Source organism: Dysidea avara, chromosome 4 (genome assembly GCF_963678975.1).
Source record: "Dysidea avara chromosome 4, odDysAvar1.4, whole genome shotgun sequence".
Lineage (NCBI taxonomy): Eukaryota > Metazoa > Porifera > Demospongiae > Dictyoceratida > Dysideidae > Dysidea > Dysidea avara.
The window spans coordinates 27,425,232-27,451,602 of record NC_089275.1 but is presented as its reverse complement, the minus strand read 5'-3'; the positions used below and the strand labels follow the sequence as shown (position 1 = coordinate 27,451,602).

General features: G+C 37.5%; 1 protein-coding gene across 1 annotated transcript in view; it reads right to left on the bottom strand.

Moving 5' to 3' along the window:
- Positions 1-26,371, bottom strand: part of LOC136253714 (uncharacterized) — a 124,771-nt gene that overhangs the window by 30,310 nt on the left and 68,090 nt on the right. The window contains exons 13-14 of the mRNA XM_066046372.1: positions 12,788-13,087; positions 12,454-12,738 (exon numbers count right to left, since the gene is read on the bottom strand). Coding sequence (XP_065902444.1) covers positions 12,454-12,738; positions 12,788-13,087 — 585 coding nt within the window. The remainder of the gene's footprint in view (positions 1-12,453; positions 12,739-12,787; positions 13,088-26,371) is intronic.

The following is a 26,371-nucleotide window of genomic DNA, read 5'->3' as shown; positions in this document are numbered from 1 at the left end:
TACAAACAAATCACCCTGTAGAGGGTTCAACTACAAACAAGTCACCCTGTAGAGAGTTCAGCTAGAAGAAGTTACATTGTAGAGAGTTCAGCTACAAGAAACTACCATGTAGAGAGTTCAGCTGCAAACAAATTGCCCTGTAGAGAATTCAGCTACAAACAAATCACCCTGTAGAAAGATCAGCTAGAAGAAGTTACCTTGTAGAGAGTTCAGCTACAAACAAATCACCCTGTAGAGAGTTCCGCTAGAAACAAGTTACACTGTAGAGAGATCAGCTAGAAACAAGTCACCCTGTAGAGAGTTCAGCTAGAAGAAGTCACATTGTAGAGAGTTCAGCTACAAAGAAACTACCATGTAGAGAGTTCAGCTGCAAACAAATTGCCTTGTAGAGAATTCAGCTACAAACAAATCACCCTGTAGAAAGATCAGCTAGAAGAAGTTACCTTGTAGAGAGTTCAGCTGCAAACAAATCACCCTGTAGAGAGTTCAGCTAGAAACAAGTCACCCTGTAGAGAGATCAGCTAGAAACAAGCCACCCGTAGAGAGTTCAGCTAGAAGAAGTTACATTGTAGAGAGTTCAGCAGTTTAGCTGCAAACAAATCGCCCTGTAGAGAATTCAGCTACAAACAAATCAACCTGTAGAAAGATCAGCTAGAAGAAGTTACCTTGTAGAGATTTCAGCTACAAACAAACCACCCTGTAGAGAGATCAGCTAGAATGGTCACCTTGCTGAGAGGTCAGCTACAAAGAAATCACCCTGCTTCATCTTTTCTTCTTCCTGTAGTAAAGAAAAAATGACAGGTTAACAAGCCCTAAAGCCAGCCATAGGCCGGCTTTGGGGTATACAAATATAAACAGAAGTGAAATCTAATCCAAAACAGCCAAGCTGTAAAAAAAGAGTGCGGCCCTGAGAAAGGCTATGGTGAAAAAAGATGGGAAATCCAAGGTGGCGGCCAAGAAATGGCTGTGATGGTAGGTTAATGGTAAAAATTTTAATAACAACAATTAAGGTGAATTTGGTGCTGCTTGGTCTTGGCACAAAATTCACATGAATTGTCGTTATTAAAATTTTTACCATTAACCTACCATCACAGCCATTTCTTGGCCGCCACCTTGGATTTCACATCTTTTTTCACCATAGCCTTTCTCAGGGCGCACTCTTATTTTACAGCTTGGCTGTTTGGATTAGATTGTCTCTAGTGTTGATCTATCCACAGACACCCATTATTTGTACTGGATACTATCAACGTAATTGTCATCCATTATGTCATTGAGGTAATCTTTGAGCTGTGAAATTCCTGGGCCAAACTGACAAATCCTTATATAGCAAACAGGCTGTGGAGGATTACATATGACTAGTGCAATACAGTTGTAACAATGCTGTAAATGAAACTCCCTACCAGCTGAAAGCTCTGCCAGTTTACCAGCAACCATCATCATCTTTGTGTTTTGGTGGATAGTGCAAACAAATACTGCATTTGTTCCACTAGCTCCAGCCGAGACACAATGCTTTGGACAAAGTTCAGCAAACCTAGAAAATCCTATCTTTTCAGCTGGAAATTGATCTTCTGAATTGTTGGTAAACTTCTTTCAGGTTTCCTAACAATAATCTCTTTTGAACTAAAATTCTTCTGTCATCAATCTTAACAGAAATACAATCTTTCTTTCCAGGCATTACTTGACTAATATCATCAGACTCATAGTAGTTTTGAACCATTGTAATTGTCTCATTACTCAAACCATGACCATGATTTGGGTTTGGCGTGGACAAAATACCTCCTGATTTAACTAAGGCTTTAACCTTTCGAACCATGTAATTGGAAGCCTTAAATTCACTTTCAATCTTTTTGATGCTCCAACTTATAGGAAGAACTGTTAAAATTTGTACCTTAAGGTGGCTGGGAACAGTTTCCATATGGCTTCACCATGAAATTTACAGGGCCTAAAACAAGCAAGCTATCTTCATGAAGTGCATTGAACTAACAGAAATCTATGAAGCAGTTTGTTCTCTACCATTTACAACAAACAGGAGCTCTCTGGGATGCGTGTAGCGTAAGTTACAAATTTAGCCCTTCAAAGTGAACTCTTCCTCCGCGCTTGACGCTATGGGGCTGGATTCGCTGTTAGACACTATTTACCTGATTATCTATCATTGTGCGGAGCTACTTTTCCTACCAGGTCTTTGGTTTACGCGTTAATTCTACCCATGTCACACAAAGACTTGAAACGGGTTTTTTTTTAATTCGCCACTGCCAGGTCGAAGCGAATACTAAAAATCGACTTCCGCACAATTGCAGCTTATTTACTACTGATTGCCCATCCAAAATTTGACAGTCGTATCTTGAAAAACCGGCAACTAGTTCATTTTTGTATGGAGGCTTGTAAAAATAGCGCGCGGTGATCTTGTTAAATGCTGTGATGATGTGTGCTTACGCAACATAATTATATTCATTTGCAAATGACAGGAACTGGTGGTCAACCACAGTAATGATTATATTTAAGCCTCATAGCTAATGTGATTGCTTACATAACACTGTTGAAACCTTATGAAAACTGTTCCGAGCCACCTTAACACTCTTGTCTTGGGTTTCATGGAACTTTACTTTGAACTGCTTGATCATCTCACTTTCATCATCAGTATCCTCTGAGTCAGACATATGCATGGACTTCACAAAAGCACTTTTTATCTTAGTTAGCTTTCCCCTAGGGTAGCATGTACTTTGTAGCCTACATTTTATGACTGGTGATTCTCCAATGATAGATAAACGTTTGTTAACACTCTCCAGATCCTGATAATCATAAGCGTCTTCATCACTTGATTCTTCTTGTACTGTCTCCATTTCTGAAAGTTTCTTTCCACAGCTATCACATATCTTCTGATCAAGTGTGAGAGTATCAATCTTCTCACACATCCAAGGTAAAACTGGCCTTAAACTTGTCTTCTTGTGCCTTGGGTTTTTAAAAGGATTGCAACAACTATTTATCCAGTGCTTTTGTGCCATACGTTCACACAGTACTAAACGAAAACTGGCAGGTAGTACACACTATTCCGTGTTTTTATATGCAACTGACAATGTATCCAATGGTAAAAGATGGTAACAGTGGTGTCTAGCAGAGCCTTTACATTTCCATTGAAGTTCTTTAACTGTAAAGAACTTCCAAGAGATTTGTAGACGATACAACAAGTCAACAAGTAAAAATTTTGGTGACATGTATAGAGTAAATACAACTACTTAGGCTGAAATTACAAATTATTGTTTTGGAAGATTAGGCTAATCATGTAGCTTTAAGGTTGAACAATTAAGACAGAGCACTATGCAGGCAGGAAAAAAGAATTAGTACATGGATCTCAACCAGTTCAAGTTATAAAAACTATTTTGGTCCCATCATTACTACTGCAATTGCAGTCCCAACTTGAAACTTTTACGTATGATAGGTGTGCATATACACAACTTGTACACAGAATATGAAACTAATTAAAACTACCGTTTCTTTGAAAATTGAGATCAAAGAAAATATCACTTTTTTGTGGTTTGACCCTGTACTAAATGCAATCATAAAAACCTATATATCATCAGAAAGAGCAATTAATGCTGGATTTGATAAAACAAACCACAACATTATATGTTGCGTCATTCACAAGTTACGGGGAATTTTGTGTTAGCTTGTATGTTTCAAGAAGCTTTTCAATCAACTTTTAAGTGGTCATATCTCCAAAGGTAATTAGTAGAATGGGTCAAAATTTAGTTTCTCAATAGACCCTTTATGTGTAGTATATAACAAAGAAATCCGAAGAGGTCATGTCAATTTCATGTTGATTTGATATGGAATGACCCTTATGTAACATGTGTATTAAGTGAAATGCATGAAGAAAGCTGCAAATGGGAGTGACTGCTTGTTGTTAGGTTGGGTAATGCAATGTAACAAGCTGGTTTGGGCACTACCAGAAGTTTTACAGATTTACATTCTTAGTAGTGACAAGTCACAAGGGTTGAGCAATTTTAATACACCATGTGTGGTGTGGCAATACAAGAGTTATGCTTGAAACACCTTCTATAGTGACTGTACGTTCTTCACATTTTCACACTTTGTTTATAAGACATCTGCCAATTATAAACACTCGCATGAGGCATGGCACTAAATGGAGTTTAAAAGATTTCTGCTTAAAATGCCTTCCCCAGGGAACTTACGGTTCTGCATGCTGTCACAACTTGTTTATCAGACATTAGAGTTTGTGTCCACATCATGTCTTTAAAAGTTATTGTAGGGATTAGACGTTTGATCAAAGAAAATACACATATGGGAAAACCAGAATTAGATATTGTCAGTGCTAGATGGACTGTACAAACATGGCTATGTTGACTGGTATAACATGACAGTAGGTGGAACATAAGCTAGAGAAATAAAGCAAAATACGGCAATTTTTTTATTTTAGTGAGGTCTACTTATTATTCTAGCGAGGTCGCAAGAAAACTGATGACGACTCCTAAAGATTTTTTTATTACATAATGCATAATGCAATCAGCGGCGGAGGAAGTAGTTGATATGAGGGGGGGCTCCGCTGGGCTGACCCAGACTTATTTCTATAGTTTGGTAAAGTGAGACCAAAAAAAAAAAAAAAAAAAAAAAAAAAAGGTCACAACCAACTGACAAGAGTTTTCCACCTCACCAGCTATCATTTCTAGCTGATAAACTACATAAAAATCCTTACATAGCTCGCTGCACACTGACTACTTTATTAGAGTGACTGCTCTATTAGAGTATCTCGATCTTTATCACGGCCTTCAAGAAAGATAATTTCGGTGTGATATCATTCTGAGGGGGGGGCTAAGCCCCCCCTCAGCAGACCGAAGGGGGGCTTTAGCCCCCTAGCCCCCCCCTTTCCGCCGCCTATGAATGCAATACAAATCTATTGAGAGATGTTGCATAATCTAGGGCTAATATTGCAAAACCGTCCCTACATGTAAATAACCACAGTAGTGGCTGCGTCTTTTTAATTTGGGCGTGCACTTCATAGTTTCGTGGCCGCATGCCTCACTACCGTGAGTCTTGATATCCCATGTTCTAGCCTTGTCTTGTACATTGAACAGCAATAACTGCTTGACTGAACCTCTTCGTTTCTCTTTCTTTTGGTATTCAGCATATTTTTTGGTATTCCTTGTAAGCATCACTTTGACTCTTCAAGTCATTCACCAGGTTACTGGTGTTATACTGTGCATAAACCTTCATAGAACCATCAGTCCCCATGTGAGATAGATGTACTGCAAGACTTGCAGCAAGCTAGTGTACTCTGTATCTTCTGCCAAGTCTAAGTAATTCCAAATGAACGGTTTCTTTCTGGACATGTTTTTCACCATGCTCTTACACTAAAAGTGGCAGCTACTAAAGCGCATGTGTGAACTATTAATAATCGGTCAATTCAGCATTAATATTACTGATTTCCAATTGTATACAAAAGCCCTTTTTGTTGGCCTTTATTGATTGCCGATTCAATAATTGGTACAACACTACTTGTAATGTAGCTGAACTCTCTACAGGATGATTTGTTGGTAGCTGAACTCACTACAGGGCAACTTTTATCATAGCTGAACACTCTAAAGAGAAAATTAGAACAAGGCTGAGCTCTTTACAGGGTGGCTTTCTTGTAGTTAAATAGTATCTAAACCAAAACAGCCAAGCTGTAAAAAAAGAGTGTGGCCCCCAAAAGGCTACGGTGAAAAAAGATGTGAAATCCAAGGTGACTAGGAGGAGGCAACGCAAATTCACCTGAATTGTCGTAATTAAAAGTTTTGCCATTAACCTACCATCACAGCCATTTCTTGGCCGCCACCTTGGATTTCACATCTTTTTTCACCATAGCCATTTTTGGGGCCGCACTCTTTTTTTACAGCTTGGCTGTTTTGGTTTAGATATCACTTCTTTTTGTATTGCAAGCCACAAAGCCAGCCATTAACTGGCTTTGGTGCTTCCTTCTAACTTGTTTTTTTTTTCTTTTCTGCAGGAATTGTGGAACAAAGGAAGAAATGTTGTATACAGTTTTTTGTCTGATTAAACATATTTGTATATTTAACAATGAAAGATAATCATACTGTAGGTAATAAGGTGACTTGTTATATACATAACTGAACTTTAGCTGAAACTCCCATTGCTTGTAGCTGAACTCTTTTCAGAGTGACTTGTTTCTAGCTGAACTCTCTACATGGTGATTTGTTTCCAACATATATTTTTACAGAATGATTTGTTTGTAGCTGATCCTTATAAGGTAACTTGTATCTAGCTGATATCTCTACAGGGTGACTTGTTTGTAGCTGATCTCTCTACAGGGTGATTTGTTTGTAGCTGAAGTCTCTACATGATGGTTTCTTTGTAGCTGAACTCTTTACAAGGTAACTTCTTCTAGCTGATCTCTTTACAGGGCGATTTGTTTGTAGCTGAATTCTCTACAGGGTGATTTGTTTGCAGCTGAACTCTCTACATGATGGTTTCTTTGTAGCCAAACTCTATACAGGGTGATTTGTTTGTAGCTGAACTCTCTACAGGATGGTTCCTTTGTAGCTGAACTCTGTACAGGATGGTTTCTTTGTAGCTGAACTCTCTGCAATGTGATTTCTTCTAGCTGATATCTCTACAATGTAACTTCTTGTAGTTGATCTCTCTACTGGGTGACTTGTGTCTAGTTGTACACTCTACAAGGTGATTTGTTTGTAGCTGAATACTCCACAGGGTGATTTTTTGTAGCCAAAATCTCTGCAGGGTGATTTGTTTGTAGCTGAACTCTCTACAGGATGGTTTCTTTGTAGCTGAACTCTCTACAGGGTGAATTTTTTCTAGCTAAACTCTCTCTAGTGTGATTACTTCACAGCTGAACCTTCTACAAGGTGGCTTCTTCTATCTGATCTCTCTATAGTGCGATATATTTGTAGCTGAACTCTCTATAAGGTGACATATTCTAGCTGAGCTCTCTCTTGTTTCTGGCTGATCTCTCTACAGAGTAACTTGTTAGTAAAGCTGAAGTCTTTACATGGTGGATTTTGGTTGTTAAACTCTCTGCATGAAGACTTGTTTGTAGCAGAACTTCTACAGAGTGAATTGTTTGTAGCTGAACTCTTTGCGGGGTGCATGACTTGTTTATACCTGAACTCTCTTCGGTTTGACTTGTAATGTTCTGAATCACTACAGCAATATATTTGTAGCTGAACTCTCTATAGGGTGACTTGCTTCTTGCTGAACTGTCTATAAGATTAACTGTTTGCAGCTGAACTCCCTACAGAATAACTTGTAATGTAATAGAATTCTATAATGGAGTAAATAAATTAGCTGAATTCTCTATAAGGGTGACTGACTGTTCTATTAAAGTATCTCGATCTCGCATTTGCTACATGGAATTGGCTTTCGAATCATAACTCAGTGGTTTGTACTCTGATTCTTCTGTACTACTGTAAGGACTTTCTATGAAGATTATTCCAGCCATACACCGATTTTCAGCTCATTGCTCTAAGCGGTTTGCCTAGTAGGCGTAAAAACTAATGCTTTTTTATTCATAGAAATCGATCGTGTAATTGTGACACAGGTTGGGTTTTGTGTCCATGGTCTTTATCTCGATTCCTTTCAAACCACCAAAAGGCACTCCTACAATGGTTACTCCATCTATATATCAATTTTCAACTCATTCCATGAAGCGGTTTACCCTGTAGGCGTGACAACAAATCGATCTTGTTTTACGTGAATAATCGGTCATAACTCTCGAACCATTCATCAGATTTGCACCAAATTTGATGCTAGGATTCGCCGTTGGACTCCCTTTCTGTGTGCCAAATGTCAAGGCGATCAGAGTACGCGTTTGCATTTTATAGCAATTTGTGCAAGTGTGCGAAAACACGAAAAAGAAAAAAACGAAGAAAAAAAATCGATACTTTGGCAGCTCATATCTCAGAAATGGCTACAGCGATTTCTTTCAAATTTGGTATGTAGACTTCCCTGGATGGCGGACAACTCTGTAGCAAATTTGGTTCCAATCGCATAAGGGATCACCAAGATAAAAAAGTGTGAAAATGACATTTTCTTCCTGTCAATATACCCACAGTGTGGTGCGCCGGCTTCTTGGGCCGCACGACACACTATCGTGTGTCATGATCTCTAAAGGGTGATATGTAATATAACTAAACTCTCTACATGGTGACAGGGAACTTGTACTCTATACAGAGTGAATTATTTGCATCTGAATTCTCTACAGGATGACTTGTAGTGTAGCTAAATTTCCTACAAGGTGATTTCTTTGGAGCTGTACTGTCCAAAGGATGACTTGTAATGTAACTGAACTCACTACAGGGTGAATTTTATGTAGCTGAATTTTCTTCAGGATGATTTGTAACATTTCTACAGGGTAACTTGTAGCTTAGCTGGGGTCTCTACATGGTGACTTGTTGCATCGCTGCAACATAGCTGAGCACTCTAATAGAGAGACTTAATATTATGTAGCTGACTGCTCTGCCAAATGCTCACTCACTACCCACACATAGTTTTTAAAATTAATATAATTACAATTATCATAAACTAATGCTACAACTACTTAGACTCTATTTAGGCTGTTTTGGGTGGGTAATAATCTCATATACTCCACCTTGTTTTCTAATATACTCCACGCCTTCAGGCACAATATAGCATATGCTCAAAATCTAGGTTTATGCAATCGCTATGCATTGTTCACGTGCAGTGATTAAACGAGCGCTATTATTTTGTCATGTGAGGATGCATAGTTGCCATGGCGCTAGTATTATCTCAAAAAAATCAGCTGCTTTTGTCAAGCCTACAGCAGAAACAGCCATGGATGAGGTAAGTAATCTGAGTGTAATGTGAAATAGAGTCTAAAACAGTTATACGGGCACAATGTGGAGTCTATGAAATTTATAACCCTCAGGCCCTTAGTAGCGCCGTCGCTTCGCTCGTGCGCTACAGCCCAGGTCTTCGGGTTTATATATAAATTTCACAGACTCCACATTGTGCCCGTATAACTATTATATAATCACTGCTGTACTATGTACAGGAAAATACTACAATTAAGGGTAGAGGAGATTGTCATCATTATCACTGTCAATACCTCATGACCAACAGAAAGTTGTTGGAATAAGTCCTTTCTTGCAAGCTTGGGAGGGACACTACTTAGGGCATTATAAACAATGTTATCACAAGTGTCATGATGACAGATTCTCATAGATCCATGAGAACAGCATTACCAAAGCTGTCTATAGGAGAGAGGCAAGTATACAATGGAGAAAGGGGAAAGTTACTGTTTACCACAGATGTAATTTAATGACAAATTCTGGGCAGGGGATGACCAAACCAAGACAGGCTCTAGGAATAGCTTTAAGTCATGTACTGTAAGCAGGGCCGCCCACAGGGGGGGCCAACTGGGAAATTTTACCCCGGGCCCCAGCCTGAAAGGGATCCCAGGAGGCCCCACGAAGGGCCCCTTGAATGCCTGTTTAAAAGATCGATATACTCTAATAGAGCAGTCAGACTAAATACTCTAATAGAGCAGTCACAATATTCTTCAGAGGAGCAGTGTAGCAAGCTTATAGATAAGGAGATATGGTTGGTGAGGGGTAGATATTGTCATTGTCAGCAGGTTGTGACCTTTTTTTTGGTCTTCAACTTACAGCTTGGGTGAAGTTGTGATTCAGAATGGAAACCTCCTTGCCTCTGGGGCCCCACTTTAACTCTTTACCCTGGGCCCCTTAATTTCTCTGGGCAGCCCTGACTGTAAGGATGTGCCAGAGCAGTTAAATGTGCGAGATACAGAACAATGAATAAAGTAAACAGGTCAGTTGATCTAATGTAGCTTACATATCTTCCTGAGAGGCTGGGGATTACTGGAAATATCAAAAAAACAGCAGCCTTCTCATCAGGAAATTAAGTTGGTCAGCATCAACAGAAAGGAGGGTGGAAACCAAGACACAAACACTGTTATATACATGAACCTAAAAAGGCAGCTGAAGTAGATGGGACAGACTCACTTAAATCTAAGCCTCCAAAGTGAAAAGGTAAAGGAGTTGAAAGGTAAGAAAGCTTGGCACCACATAGTTAAATTTTTGATGGTTTGAAATCCAATCCATCTAAACCACCGAAATATTCTCAACAATGACCAATCCACCTACGTAAGTCTATACCAGTTTTTTGGTCCATTCCTTTAAGTGGTATGACAGGTAGGCATGGAAACTAATCCATTTTTATTTTAGCAAATGCATAATTGTCACACACTGTTGGATTTTGCACTGGTCTTTAACTCAGATTTCTTCCAAACCACAAAAAGGTTGAGGTTTGATAGTTAACCTATATATCAACATACCGATTTCAACTGCTTCACATAACTGGTTTATCCTGTTGACGTGACAATATATTGGCATTATTTTTCATGAATAATTGTTAACTCTATGACTGTTTATTGTACTCAAACCATACTTGGTACCAAGACTCACCTTTAAATTTCACTTGTATGTGCCAAATTTCAAATCTTGTGAGTTATGTGTTTGCATTTTATGGCAACTTTTGTAAGTGTGCAAAAAGAAGAAAAAATGAGGAAATTAAGCCAATTTTTGAAGGTTCACATCTCGGGAATGTTTAGAGTGATTATGCTGAAATTTGGTACAGTGTATGTTGACTACTGAAGGTGCAGGACAATTTCATAGCAAAAATCATCAAGGCAGCATGGATTTATATAATATGTGACTGGGTCTGAGAAAACCAGTCTTATCGCCATGACAGTAGATTTAATTTGTTACCGTGAACACAAAGCTTCATGAATAAACTGTCAAATTTCATTATCAAAATCAACTAAACTTAAGTGGCCTGCTTTTGCTGGTTGCTTTTGCCAAGCACAGTGGCAATCCGTACAAGCTTTCTGGGAGCCCTGGCCAGCCTGGGAATGGCTGTATGTGGCTGTACAGCTCCGTGATGTCAAATAAAGACCTGTGCTATAAATGTCCTTTCATTTTAGCCAGTGTTGATACCTGAATAGCCCATAATTCATCTCTACACCTTCCTCTTTGATTTTTTAAAACTGCACTTACCCTCCTCTGTCCCCTGTCTCTCATCCCTTTTGGAGCTCACCTGATACTACTGTCAAACCTGGCTTAAAACGTTTCTAAAATGGTGGAAAACTTAGCTGTTGGCTACTTACACAATGGATGCACTGAGAGGTATGGAATTGGTGCAAAATGTGTGAAAATTTGGTACATGTTGCTTCATCAATTGGCAAGCTACAACACACTGAATACTTAAGACTGGCATTTCTCAATACTTTTAAATAATTAATAACACCAGTTTTCCCAGACTGGGTCACATATGCATGAAAATTGCATTACTGTTCTTCCTGTCAATAACATACTGATGTGGCGCACCAGATTCTTGGGCTACTGACACACTACCGTGTGTTATGCACTTGTTGGACTTGATAAAAATTTGTTGCTACTGACAAATGCTCTAAAGGTGGTTAGTAGTTGCAAATCCCTTATTTGGGTCATAATTATTTGAGTTGTCAAATGGACATCAGTTCTGGTTTTCTACAATCTGGTCGCATATCATACAGCAGAGTACAGTAGCTATATTAGAGATCACAAGGTTTACATATTCACACAAAAAAATATTTATCAGAAACCAGTTCCACAATTAGCACAATACCTTCATGGCACTTTGGAAGATTGGTGAGGTGCAAACAAGCCCAGAAATGCCTTCGGTGTAACCCAAATTGCATTCAATAAGTTGCTATGAAATTTTAAAAGATTATTTAGTGGAATTTTCTGCTGACTGACTTACTAATACATTCAAACAAGTGCAACGTGATAACAGCTAAGGTTGCGGGATTGATTTTTTCACTGGTAGATATTGCTACAGCCTGACAGATTCCTTTAGTAATTAGGAATACTGCAGCACATACAATGCATGCATCATGGATTTACTTTTTCTTATTTTTGTGTGTCTATCTAACAGCATAAAGTTGTCAATTTGTGGTAGTCTTCACTCTGCCGGTTATAAAACTATAATGGTAATCATATATATTTTTCTGTAGTGAGTGGATTGATTGCAGAGATGTTTTCTTGTAATATTGTGTGAACATAGTTAAACGAAATGTGATGGCCAATACATTTTTCAGTAATTGCTTTAGATGCAGAATCAATTTCATGAAGTCATTCTTTCTTTTGAAGCAGTATGTGTGGTCATAATTATATTACAAAATACGTAATAAACAAAGTAAATTGGGAAACTTAAGTATCATAAAAAGAAACAAGACAGACCGCCTACACCTGTATATATACTAGTGGACATCCTCAATTCAGAGGTGGTCAAACAGATAATTAACTCTATGTTTTGGCTATTGAATATTTGGATAATTAACACTCAACTGTAACTTGGATGATCATTAATAATTTTATTGAAAAAAATGAATGTAGTACTTACGATCTTCCTTTGTTCTTCCTGAACCTATGCTTGTATTCCCTGCACCTGCACTAGTGTTTGCATAAATAGTGAAATAGTAATGAGTGTCTTCATTTAGGTTAGCAATGGTTGTTCGAAATGTATTATTATTGTACACTCTTTCTATAATATCACTTGTATTAGAATAGACCAGAGTATAGCTTAGTATAATGCCATTAGTGACTAATGGTATACACCATGAGAGACGTGCTGTAGTAGAAGTGATGGAATTGGAATTCAGTCTGAAGTCACTAGGAGCACCAGGTTCTGTATACATAAATGTGAGTAATGTTAGAACATTTTTCATTCATCTTACCATCTTCATGAGTTATCACTAGGATTTCATCAGTGGCCGTTCCAGTGTACACACTGTTCCATTCTTTGGACTGGAAAGCCCTCACACGAAATCCATACCACATAAATGGCATTAATCCAGACACAATGTAACTTTGGTTGCTAGCACATTTCCCAGTGATGTTTGATATCACCATGGTATTACCTGGGATTGACAAATATAGAATAGAGTAATTTTTGGCATCTGTCCCAGAATATTTCCATGTCAGTTGCACTGCAGTTGAATTGTGTATCTTCACAATGAACCAAAGTGGTGATGAATCTGGTAATGTCAATGTAACATATATGTCATATACAATATCATATATAATTCACAACAGCCAAGATGTGAAAATGAGTGTGGCTTTCAAAAGTCTAAGTGTGAAAACTATGTAATATCAAATAAAACAGTTAAGAAATGGGTGTGCCCGCATAAATTTCAACAAATTATGTACCAATAACATTACAAATTAAGTGACGTTAGCATAACTTCAGCAGTTTCTTGGTTGCCATTTTTGATATTATGTCTTTTTAGTTTACCCTTAGTTTTGGTAGTACCACTCTTTTTGTACTTCAGTTATTTCGGATTAGATACCATATCATACAGTACAATAGTTACTGTATTGTACAATTGGGATCATGAAGGTTTGGATTTCTGGCCAAAACTATATATCACAACCTCACAATACCTTCATGGCACCTTGGCAGTATTAGTGAGGTATAAGCAATCTCAAAAGTGTCTACAGAGTAGCCAAAAATGCTTCCGATAAGTTGCTACGGAGCTTAAAAGTTCAGAATTTTCGACTGACTGACTAACTGCTTGCCTGCCTAACTGCCTGCCTGCCTGCCTGCATACATGTCTGATCCTTCACACAAGCGTAACTTGACACCACTGAGACTATGGACCTGATTTTTTTCACTGTTATATGTTGTTTCAGCCTGACTGGTGCCTTTTGGCATACCACAGTATGTACAATACATGCTTCATGGACTTACCTGTGTCCTCCTTTGTGTCCCATTTATCTTTGCTGGCAGCAAAAGGTGTCAATACGGGGTATTGCAGTGTGGTGGCTTCCCTATCTAATGGGAGTTTTCCGTTGTGACTAGATTGATTGCAGGGATCCTTCACCTTGTGTACTTTGTTTATAACACTGTATAATGGGCTGAACATAGCTGAAAATAAAGCAAAGTGGTACTTCACTTTCAGTAATAATTGATAATTGGGGTGCACGTTCAGATGCAAAATTATTTTAATGGCATACTTGGCATCATACTTCCCTTTGACACAGTGTTTATGGGTTCATTAGTCAATTATGTTATAAAAAGTAAACAAGCAAATAGAAGGATTTTTCAGTCTATACTTTGCAGGTGTAGGCGACCTCCCTTGTTTCACTACTTTTTATGGCTATGATCCCTAATCAGACTGAAAGTTCCTAATTTTTCCTTCTAGTAGTATTTTTGTATTTGTGTTATGTGTGACTTAGTCTTCTTAACATATAGAATGATAGTACTGTATACAAGTACACAAAAAAATGCACAGTAGGAATACAACACTTCTTATTGTTTTACTGTGATTTAATATCATGTACTATACTCAAACTTGTTTCAGTACTCTTTATTGTTGTGCTATGGTCCCTACTCTAGTTGAAAATTCCAACTTCTTCTGTGCACTTGTTTGTTAACTTTTTTTTGTAATGACTGGTGAGCCGACGCATACCGCATTTGAATAGCCCAGTATTAATTATCATCTGAAAAATGAAGTATCCACTGATTATGCTTTGTTGTCTGCTATGTTTAACCCATTACACAACATTACAAATCAAGAACTGTTCAAAAAGCACCTCTGAAATCAAAATAGCCACTACGAAACATACGGACAATTTCCATTACGAAGGGAAGCCATCATGTGCTACCACCAAATCGACACTTTTCACAGTCAGCAAAGATGAATGGGACATAAAGGAGGACACTGGTAAGTCCATGAAGAATGCATTGTACATATGGCGGTATGCCAAAAGGCACCAGTGGGCCAAAGCGACGTCGAACAGTGAAAAAATCAAGCCTGTAGCCTTAGCTGTTATCAAGATAAGCTTGTCTGAATGCATCAGTCAGTCAGTTACTTACACAGTCAGTAGAAAATTCCATTAAATAAATTATTTTTAAAATTCTGTAGCAACTTGTTGAAAGCGTTTCAGTTCGATCTGAAAGCTTTTTTGGGCTTAGTTTTACCTAACCAATACTGCCTCATTGTTGTCAGGTAAAACTGAGGCTGTTTATTTGGGTGATATTATTCCATTGGCCATGCCCACTCCTTTGTGGTCCCTACTATACAGTTACTATCGTACTGTATGATAGTTTAGTTGCATGTAATATGTAACTAGTTACTTTTATAAAGTAACTGTCCCAACAGTGGTAGCCACTATGAAATATATGGACGATTTCCGTTATGAAGGGAAGCCATCACATACTACCACCAAATCGACACTTTTCACCATCAGTAAAGATGAATGGGACACAAAGTAGAACAGTGGTAAGTCCATGAAGAATGCATTGTACGTACTGCGGTATACCAAAAGGCACATGTCCGGCTGAAGCGACATTGAACAATGAAAAAATCAAACCCATAGCCTTAGCCGTTATCAAGTTACGATTGTCTAAAGACATCAGTCAGTTACTCAGTCAGTTACCCAGTCAGTCAGTTAGTCACTAGAAAATTCCATTAAATAATATATTTTTTAAATTCCATAGCAACTTGTTGAAAGCACTTCGGGTCAATCTGAAGGCTTGTTTGGGCTTAGCTTTGCCTAACCAATACTGAGTCGTTGTCATCTGGAAAAAGTGAGGCTGGTTTTTGGGTGATGTTTTTTCATGGGCCATACCTACTCCTTTGTGGTCCCTACTATACGGTACTATCGTACTGCATGATTAGAGATCTTGGAGGTTTGCACCTTCTCTCAAAAAAGTATTGACCAGAAACCAGCCTCACAGTACCTTGGAAGTATTGATTGGGTATAACCAAACCCAAGTATGCCTTTAGTACAATCTCCAACTTTTCAAACACATCTTAAGTAGCTAAAGTCTTTGAGCAGGCTGTAGGACCAGGTGTCCTACAGACCTTCAGCACTTGTGCTGTAAAGCATTAATAAAAACCTGAAATACTTCCAGTAAGTTGCTTAGATTTAACAAAAATAATCAGTGGAATTTTCAAGCAACTGATTGATTGACTGACTGACTGACTGACTGACTGACTGACTGACTAACTGACTGACTGACTGACTGACTGACTGACTGACTGACTGACTGACTGACTGACTGACTGACTGACTGACTGACTTCCTTCAGACTAGCATAACTCGTTAAAAGATAAGGCTACAGGCTTGATTATTTGGACTACTCGATGTCACTTCAGCTTCACAGGTACATTTTGGCAGGGTATTACTTACATAGGTAATACATCAAGACACACGATAGTGTGTCGTGCGGCCAAAGAAGCCGGCGCGCAACACCCGTGAGTATATTGACAGGAAGAAAGAAAACGCAATTTTCGCACCTCCGTAGCTCTGTGCTGCCTTAGTGAAACAAGACGATTTTTGCTGTGGACACTCCCTCCAACTTTAGCACTCCACATTCCAAATTTGAGCGAAATCGCTTCAAGCGTTCCCGAGATATGTGACTTCAAAAATTGGCTTAGTTTCTTCGTTTTTTTTTCTTCTTATTTTTCTTCCTCTTTTCGCACACTTACAAAAACTGCTATAAAACGCGAACGCGTTATCCGATTGCCTTGAAATTTGGCACACAGAAGGGGGGTATAAAGGCGCATCTCTGTACCAACTTTGGCTAGAATACGATAAACAGGAAAGGAGTTATGATCGATTATTCACGAAAAATAACACCAATATGTTGTCACGCCTACAGGGTAAATCGCGTATGGGAAGAAGCTGAAAATCGGTGGGTGAATGGGTTAACTATTGAACCTCAAACCTTTTGTGGTTTGAAAGAAATCGAGCCAAAAACCCAACAGTGTGTAACAATTACGCAATCGAGATTAGCTATATAATAAAAAACGACTGCTTGCCACGCCTACCAGATAAACCGCTTGGGGTAATGCTTTGAAAATCGTTTTACAGATGGAGTAATCATATTAGAAAGGCTCTTCAATGGTGTAGAAGAATCAGACTTAAAGCCACGGAGTTATAACACGAAATCCAACTTGGTGCAGCAAGTGCGAGATCGAGATACTCTAATAGAGCAGTCATCCTAATAGAGCAGTCACCCTGAAGAGAATTCAAGAGATCAGCTAGAAACAAGTAACCTGTATAGAGATCAGATACAAAAAGTCACCCTGTAGAGAAATCAGCTACAAACAATTCACCCTGTAGAGAGATCAGCTAGAAAAAGTTACCTTGTAGGGAGTTCATGCAAGTATGGAAAGAGATAGTTCAGCTAGAAGATATCATCTTGTAGAGTTCAGCTACAAAGAAACTACCATGTAGAGAGTTCAGCTACAAACAAATCTCCCTGTAGAGAGATCAGCTAGAAGAAATTTCCTTGTAGAGAGTTCAGCTACAAACAAATCATCCTGTAGAAAGTTCAGCTAGAAGAAGTCACCTTGTAGAGAGTTCAGCTACAAAGTAACCACCATATAGAGAGTTCAGTTACAAACTAGTGACCTTGTAGAGACATCAGCTAAAATAAGTTAGATTGTAGAGAGTTCAGCTACAAAGTAACCATCATGTAGAGAGTTCAGCTGCAAACAATTCATCTATAGAGAGTTCAGTTATAATCAAATCTCCCTGTAGAGAGATCAGCTAGAAGAAGTTAACTTGTAGAGAGTTCAGCTACAAGGAAACCATCATGTGGAGAGTTCAGCTGCACCTGTAGAGAGTTCAGCTACAAACAAATCTCCCTGTAGAGAGATCAGCTAGAAGAAGATTCCTTGTAGAGAGTTCAGCTACAAACAAATCACCCTGTAGAAAGATCAACTAGAAGAAGATACCTTGTAGAGAGTTCAGCTACAAAGAAACCATCATATAGAGAGTTCAGCTACAAACAAATCTCCCTGTAGAGAGATCAGCTAGAAGAAGTTAACTTGTAGAGAGTTCAGCTACAAAGAAACCATCATGTGGAGAGTTCAGCTGCAAACAAATCACCTGTAAAGAGTTCAGCAACAAACAAATTTCCCTGTAGAGGGATCAGCTAGAAGAAGTTAACTTGTAGAGAGTTCAGCTACAAAGAAACCATACTGTAGAGAGTTCAGCTGCAAACAATTCATCTATAGAGAGTTCAGTTATAATCAAATCTCCCTGTAGAGAGATCAGCTAGAAGAAGTTAACTTGTAGAGAGTTCAGCTACAAAGAAACCATCATGTGGAGAGTTCAGCTGCACCTGTAGAGAGTTCAGCTACAAACAAATCTCCCAGTAGAGAGATCAGCTAGAAGAAGTTAACTTGTAGAGAGTTCAGCTACAAAGAAACCATACTGTAGAGAGTTCAGCTGCAAACAAATCACCTGTAGAGAGTTCAGCTACAAAGAAACCATCATGTAGAGAGTTCAGCTGCAAACAAATCACCTGTAGAGAGTTCAGCTACAAATAAATCTCCCTGTAGAGAGATCAGCTAGAAGAAGATTCCTTGTAGAGAGTTCAGCTACAAACAAATCACCCTGTAGAAAGATCAACTAGAAGAAGATACCTTGTAGAGAGTTCAGCTACATAGAAACCATCATGTAGAGAGTTCAGCTACAAACAAATCTCCCTGTAGAGAAATCAGCTAGAAGAAGATTCCTTGTAGAGAGTTCAGCTACAAACAAATCACCCTGTAGAAAGATCAACTAGAAGAAGATACCTTGTAGAGAGTTCAGCTACAAAGAAACCATCATATAGAGAGTTCAGCTACAAACAAATCTCCCTGTAGAGAGATCAGCTAGAAGAAGTTAACTTGTAGAGAGTTCAGCTACAAAGAAACCATCATGTGGAGAGTTCAGCTGCAAACAAATCACCTGTAGAGAGTTCAGCAACAAACAAATCTCCCTGTAGAGAGATCAGCTAGAAGAAGATTTCTTGTAGAGAGTTCAGCTACAAACAAATCACCCTGTAGAAAGATCAACTAGAAGAAGATACCTAGTAGAGAGTTCAGCTACAAAGAAACCATCATGTAGAGAGTTCAGCTACAAACAAATCTCCCTGTAGAGAGATCAGCTAGAAGAAGTGAACTTGTAGAGAGTTCAGCTACAAAGAAACCATCATGTGGAGAGTTCAGCTGCAAACAAATCACCTGTAGAGAGTTCAGCTACAAACAAATCTCCCTGTAGAGAGATCAGCTAGAAGAAGTCACCTTGTGGAGAGTTAAGTTGCAAACATATCACCTGTAGAGAGTTCAGCTACAAACAAATCTCCCTATAGGGTCATTCCATACCAAATCAACAAAAAAAAAACCGGACCCCTTTCAATTTTCATGAAATTTGGCACAAACGTGGCCCCTTTCAAGAAACTTTCTCACACCAAAATCTGGCTCATTTCATAGGTCTCCCTTTAAGTTATGACCACTCAAAGTTTCTGCTGAAAATTTTATTTTGCTTACATGCCTTCAATAAAATGGCCATAACTTTGCTTGTGATTGATGTAGAAACATCTGGTTTAGATTTTTGAAATGCTTATTAAATCCCCTTTCAGATGATATCTAATGTTTTATAATTGCTCAAAGGAAAAGGTCAAACCACAAAAATGTAGCTTTTTCCTTTGATCTTAATTTTCAAAAATATATATTCTTTGATTAAATTTATTTTTGGTTTACATGTTGCTCTAATACCTATCATTCACCACTGTGAGTTTAAAGTTGGGACCAATAGTAGATCATGAGTTATAAGTGTTAATGTGTAGCCTTGTAATCACTGCTGTTTGTATGGTATTTTTCAGTGTAATTTCCAATACCAATTGCAAGTTACCTTATTTAGTATGTCAAAAATCATTTTATGCATTAAAATAGTTAGGGTTTGTATTGACAAGGGCTCACTACACTGAAACCATACTAACAGAGCCACTTTTAAAGCTAAGGAAGTTGGAGCAATAATAAGGCTGCCTAATAAAAGAATCACTGATTATGTTTTTGCTGTAAGTTCAGTGTCCTATAAAATAGAGGTGGTCTTATTATAGAGGTAGCTATATTTATAAGGGATTTACTGTATAACGAATGATATTCCAATGTATTCTTTCAATTTTACTTACTGTACAATAATATTCGGCCACAGATTATGATGATAGTTTCCAATCTTATTCGCGTGTATAATGGATGCAAACGACACAGTTATTCATACATATGTACATGTAAAGTGGAATCAAAATGTCATGTCTTAGTGATATCCACCAAAGCTTCTTGGTCTTAATACCTAGATAGCTGCTTCGTATAGTTGCATTAGAGTAGAAATATTCTATTTTAAGTTGGCCTTTATAAAATGGTGGCCTTTAAGGTAGCTGCTAAGATATGTTACACTGTATATCACTCTGAATCATACTCTGAAAGTGAATGCCTACTACTGCATGGCCACTTAAAGGCCACCTTAATATGTTTGAACCTATAAATAATGCCTTTGCTGGAAAAATGTACACTTCTAAAACCACTATGCATTGTCTTACTTGTCAAATTAAAAATTTGATGGAATAGAGTTGAAAGTGGCCACCTGTATAGAAAGGCCACCACTCCAATAAGGCCAATTTTAAATTGTTACTGTACACTTATGCAAATGTATTAAGCAGCTACCTGCACTTTAAGGCCCATAAATTTTGGCCCTAAGGTAACTGGCTTAAACTCCATACATCAACTGTATCATGATAATAATAGCAATGTAGCTCATAATTTGATTCTATAATTGAGAATCATAGAATCATAGAAATGTTCCATAGAAATTACATTGTACAAAGGTTCACTACAGCAATTGTACACTGATACATATCTATAGCTTTAAGTGAAATACATCAACAATCGATTAAAGAAAGGGTCAAGGTAACTAACTTCAAAGTTAAATCAAAGTGTTATAGTAAAAGTTGAGACTGAAACTGGTGCATATTGCATGACAGTCTCTACAATCATTCACATGGAAACTTGATACATTGATATCAGTACACAGTTGAATTTTTGAAGGTATAAGTTGAAAAGACTGTTAATACTACATCAGTCGTTCATTACTACTAGTTAGAAAAGCTCTAGTAGATTACAATATTGAAACATTCATGCCTGTGTGAATGCAGCTACATAACATTGTTTTATTTGTAAGTGTTTCAAATTACAGTGGAACTTGTCTTAGCAGCCACCTGTAATGAAAGGCCACCTTTCTATTAAGGGCCAACTTTAAATTGTTCAAGTAAGAGATTTGTACACATCAAAATATAAATAGCCACCTACATTATTAAGGCCAAAAAAATTGGCCTTACTGGCTTAGACAGCTTCCACTATAGCTACATTTGTGTATCAAAATACGTACTTGCATATCAACAGTCAGCATTAAATGCTAACAGTAGCAGTTACTGTAGCTAGTGAAAATGTCATCAAGTTTAATATTTCACTACTATACAATAGACTTGGTGTCATAATCAGAAACAATATATACAAGCTTGATAAGGGGTAAATTACTTGAGTATATGTATTTAATTACAAGCTTTTACTGGGTTTTCTTACAAAACATAAACAAATTAACTTTACTTACAAACCAACAATGTATAAAATAATTGTGACGTACTATTACATAAAGTTACTTGCAATTGGTATTGCATCTTAGCGTATTTGAACCATACAAACAGCAGTGATTACAAGGCTACACATTAACACTTATAACTCATGATCTACTATTGGTCCCAACTTTAAACTCACAGTGATGAATGGTAGGTATTAGAGCAACATGTAAACCAAAAATAAATTTAATTAAAGAATATTTATTTTAGAAAATTAAGATCAAAGGAAAAGGCTACAAATAAAATGGCCATAACTTTGCTTGTGATTGACGTATAAACATCTGGTTTAGAGTTTTGAAATGCTTATTAAATTCTCTTTCAGGTGATATATAATGTTTTATAATTGCTCAAAGGAAAAGGTCAAACCACAAAAATGTATTTTTGTGGTTTGACCTTTTCCTTTGAGCAATTATAAAACATTATATATCACCTGAAAGAGAATTTAATAAGCATTTCAAAACTCTAAACCAGATGTTTATACGTCAATCACAAGCAAAGTTATGGCCATTTTATTGAAGACATGTAAGCAATATAAAATTTTCAGCAGAAACTTTAAGTGGTCATAACTTAAAGGGAGACCTATGAAATGAGCCAAATTTTGGTGTGAGAAAGTTTCTTGAAAAGGTCCATGTTTGTGCCAAATTTCACGAAAATCAAAAGGGGTCCAGATTTTTTTTTGTTGATTTGGTATGGAATGACCCTATAGAGAGATCAGCTAGAAGAAGTCACATTGTAGAGAGTTCAGCTACAAAGAAACCATCATGTAGAGAGTTCAGCTGCAAACAAATCACCTGTAGAGAGTTCAGCTACAAACAAATCACCCTGTAAAGAGATCAGCTAGAAGAAATTACCTTGTAGATTGTTCAACTACAAACAATTCACCCTGTAGAGAGAGCAGCAAGAAGAAGTCACCTTGTAGAGTGTTCGGTTACAAAGAAACCACCATGGAGAGTTCTATAATAAATATATGTATTATATATATAATTTGTACATTTACTGATTTAAATCAGAAGTATTTAAAGTACATCTGCTTCATCTTTTCTTCTTCCTGTGGTAAAGAAAAAAACACAAGTTAAAAAAGTCCCAAAGCCGGCCATTTGGGGTATACAAATACAAAAAGAAATGAAATCTAATCCAAAACAGCCAAGCTGTAAAAAAACAGTGTGGCCCTCAAAAAGGCTATGGTGAAAAAAGATGTGAAATCCAAGGTGGTGGCCAAGAAATGGCTGTGATGGTAGGTTAATGGTAAAAATTTTAATAACGGCAATTTAGGTGAATTTTGTGCCGCTTACAAAATTCACCTAATTATAGCTCATAACTCTTTGCTTGTTTATCGTATTCCAGCCAAAGTTAGTACCGAGATGCGCCTTTATACCCCCCTTCTGTGTACCAAATTTCAAGGCAATAGGATATGGAATTCGCGTTTTATAGCAGTTTTTGTAAGTGTGCGACAAGAGTAAGAAAAATAAGAAGAAAAAAAACGAAGAAACTAAGCGAATTTGTGAAGTCACATATCTCGGGAACGCTTGAAGCGATTTTGCTTAAATTTGGAATGTGGAGTACTGAAGTTGGAGGGCATGTCCACAGCAAAAATCATCTTGTTTCATCAAGGCAACACAGAGCTACAGAGGTGCGAAAATTGCCTTTTCTTTCTTCCTGTCAATATACTCACTGGTATTGCGCGCTGGCTTCTTGGGCCGCACGACACACTACCGTGTGTCTTGATTCGTAAATGAAGTAGGGATCCAAGTGATAAAAAGTAGTGAAACAAGAGATGAATGATTGTATTACAGCATAGCTCAGTGGGAAATCCCTACTTTGGAATTGAACAAAATGATTGTTGTAACATGCCAATAGGGATTTTCCCACTGAGCTATGCTGTAATACTATCATTTGTCTCTTGTTTCACTACTTTTTATTGCTTGGATCCCTACCTCATTTTAACATTAATAATTGTTAATACACTAGTACCACTTTAGCATGGGTGTTCAAAGGTGCCGCTCTGGGTTTAACTCATATATTGCCTGAGCAATATCTTGGGAACACAGTTTGCTCATGGCTTTGATGCCCAACCAGTTCAAAGATATGATATGCTTTGACTCGTTATATTAAGCAACACAGAGAGTTTAATTATGAGTTTGTGTTTACAAGTTGGGCTAGGCTTAGTGTAGTTGCTAAGTTTTTACTGATTGACAGTTACTAAGCAATGAAGAGTGTTGGGAATAACGCGTTACTTATGTAACGCGTTATGTAATATTATTACTTTTGTGGTAACTAAGGCCACTTCAACTAAACCTTTTGTTTCTCGGGCCCGACCGACCCTATATTTTTCAGCATAAAATAATTATGTTAATCACGTGATCACCTTGCAAAGAGTGATAACGCCACGAAGGAGTTGCAAATTTATCTTTAAGCTCTCAAATAGTAAGTAACACTAAACATCTCAACATATAGCTGTCTACTCACAAGTGATACAGCAACGTAATGTAGCTTAGCCACCATTTGACTCGCAATATCACTCTTCAGCTAGCAAAATAGCCTAATTTTATTTTTATTTTACCGACCTATCGACCTTTATTTGGCTAAATTTCGCCCGAGAAACAGAAGATTTAGTTGAAGTGGCCTAAGTAATATAACGAAATATGCTAAAAAAACAGGTAATATAACTCAAGATACTTTACTAACAAATGTAACGTGTTACCTAAGTAATATAGTTACTGTAACGAGTCTAATATTATGTAATATTATTACTAAAAGTAACGAAGTTATTAATCTCATTAGTGATCCACTGAGTAACGCCTAGCCACAACGAAGTAATGAAGCCTATTGAATGAAGCTTATTCACCAGCTTCTTACTTATAACCAAGATTTGCACATTGCCCAACTACGACATCATGGCATATGATAAGGTGGTAGTTTCACACGTGACAGCTTAAAACTGTGGACACAAAGTAATATAATATGTAATATTACAATACACGAAAAAATTTGGAATTTTCAACTAGAGTAGGGACCATAGCACATCAACAAAAAGTACTGAAACAAGTTGGAGTAGTCCATGATATTAAATTACTGTAATACAATAAGAAGTATTATATCCCTACTGTGCTCAAGATACCATAACGGAAATGCACAGTAGAGATATAACACTTTTTATTGTATTACAGTGATTTAATATAATGGACTACTCCAACTAGTTTCAGTAATTTTTATTGATGTGCTATGGTCCCTACTGTAGTTGAAAATTCCAAATTTTTTTTGTGTACTTGTTTGTTAACTTTTTTTGTAAATAATTTTATTATGGCTGGTGAACCCACGCATACCGCATCTGAAAAGGCACCGCGCGCCCCAGCTATATCAATTATCGTGTGAAAAGTGAAGCATCCATTACGCTTCGTTGTCAGCTATGTTCAACCCGTTACACAGCATTTCAAATCAAGAACTTGTTGAAAGCGTTTCGGGTCGATCTAAAAGCTTGTTTGGGCTTAGTTTTACCTCACCAATACTGCCTCATCATTGTAAGGGAAAATTGAGGCTGATTTTTGGGTGATATTATTTTGTGGGCCATGCCTACTCCTTTGTGGTCCCTACTATACAGTTACTATCATACTGTATGATAAGCCCTACTCTACCTTTTACACATTCGTTAGCTATAACTTTGTTAACAATGATGATACCAAATAAGCTATGCTTTCTTTGTACCTGTCATAGGTTAGCTATACAGTACACATTGATCATTGTAGCGGGAATATTGTGGAACACAAAAAGTAATTGTTGCACATAAGGACGATGCTGCGAGCGACTGACAACTGACAGGGAATTGTGACAAAACATAATATGCAGCCGGGTTTCTATGAGATTATGCATTTAATACATTATTATTCATGCATTTAATTAGAAGTTTTGTATATGCATTTTTACACTTAATAGTGTTAACAGCTTTAGATAGTTATGTGACTATTCCAATCATGTATGTATATGGTTTTGCTGACTGTGTAGACAATAGTAAGCACATGCAAGGATACATAAAGAAGTGTTAATACTGTAATAGCGAAGAATGTGTTAGTCGCAAAGAAATAGGTTTAGAAATGCAAGCAGTTAAACATAGCCGCTAAACAACAAACACACTAATACTAAACAAGATGTCTTACGCGTGTGTCTTGTTGACGATGTATGATAGGTCCTGTATAAACCAAACGTCAAATCACAAATGTATTCTAAAAGTTTGGTGCGATAACACGTGTATTCACAATGATAGTGGAAGCCCTATCGATATGGAAGCCCTACTGATGAGCAATGGCCACGATAAAGAAGGATCAAAGGAAAATCAGTAAGCAATAGTGCATACATTGTAGGATATTTAAAATACTATATAAAAGTTTCATCTCCATGAAATTCAAAGCATTTCCGCCAAAGAAGTAAGGCTGTAGCTGTAGCCAATTTTCCGTTATGCTTTACTGAATGCATCAGGCAGGCAGTGTGGCAGTGAGGCAGTAGAAAATTTGCGAAAATATATAATTATTTTCTTAATTTCGTAGCACCTAATCGAAAATGCTTCTGGTCGTTCTGAAGGCATGTTTGGGCTTGGTTATACCTGACCAATACTGTCAAGTGGCCGTTAAGGGTTTGCAAAGATGATTTTGGCTTGATTTTGTTTTTGTAGACCACGCCCACATCTTCGTCGTCCCTACCATACAGTACTATCGTACTGTACGATTATAGTTACTTTATGTTATGGGTACTATGTAATTGTAACTAAATGGTTCTGTTGCAAGTAATATGTAACTAGTTACTTTTACAAAGTAACTTGCCCAACACTGGCAATGAATGATCAATTAAATAACTG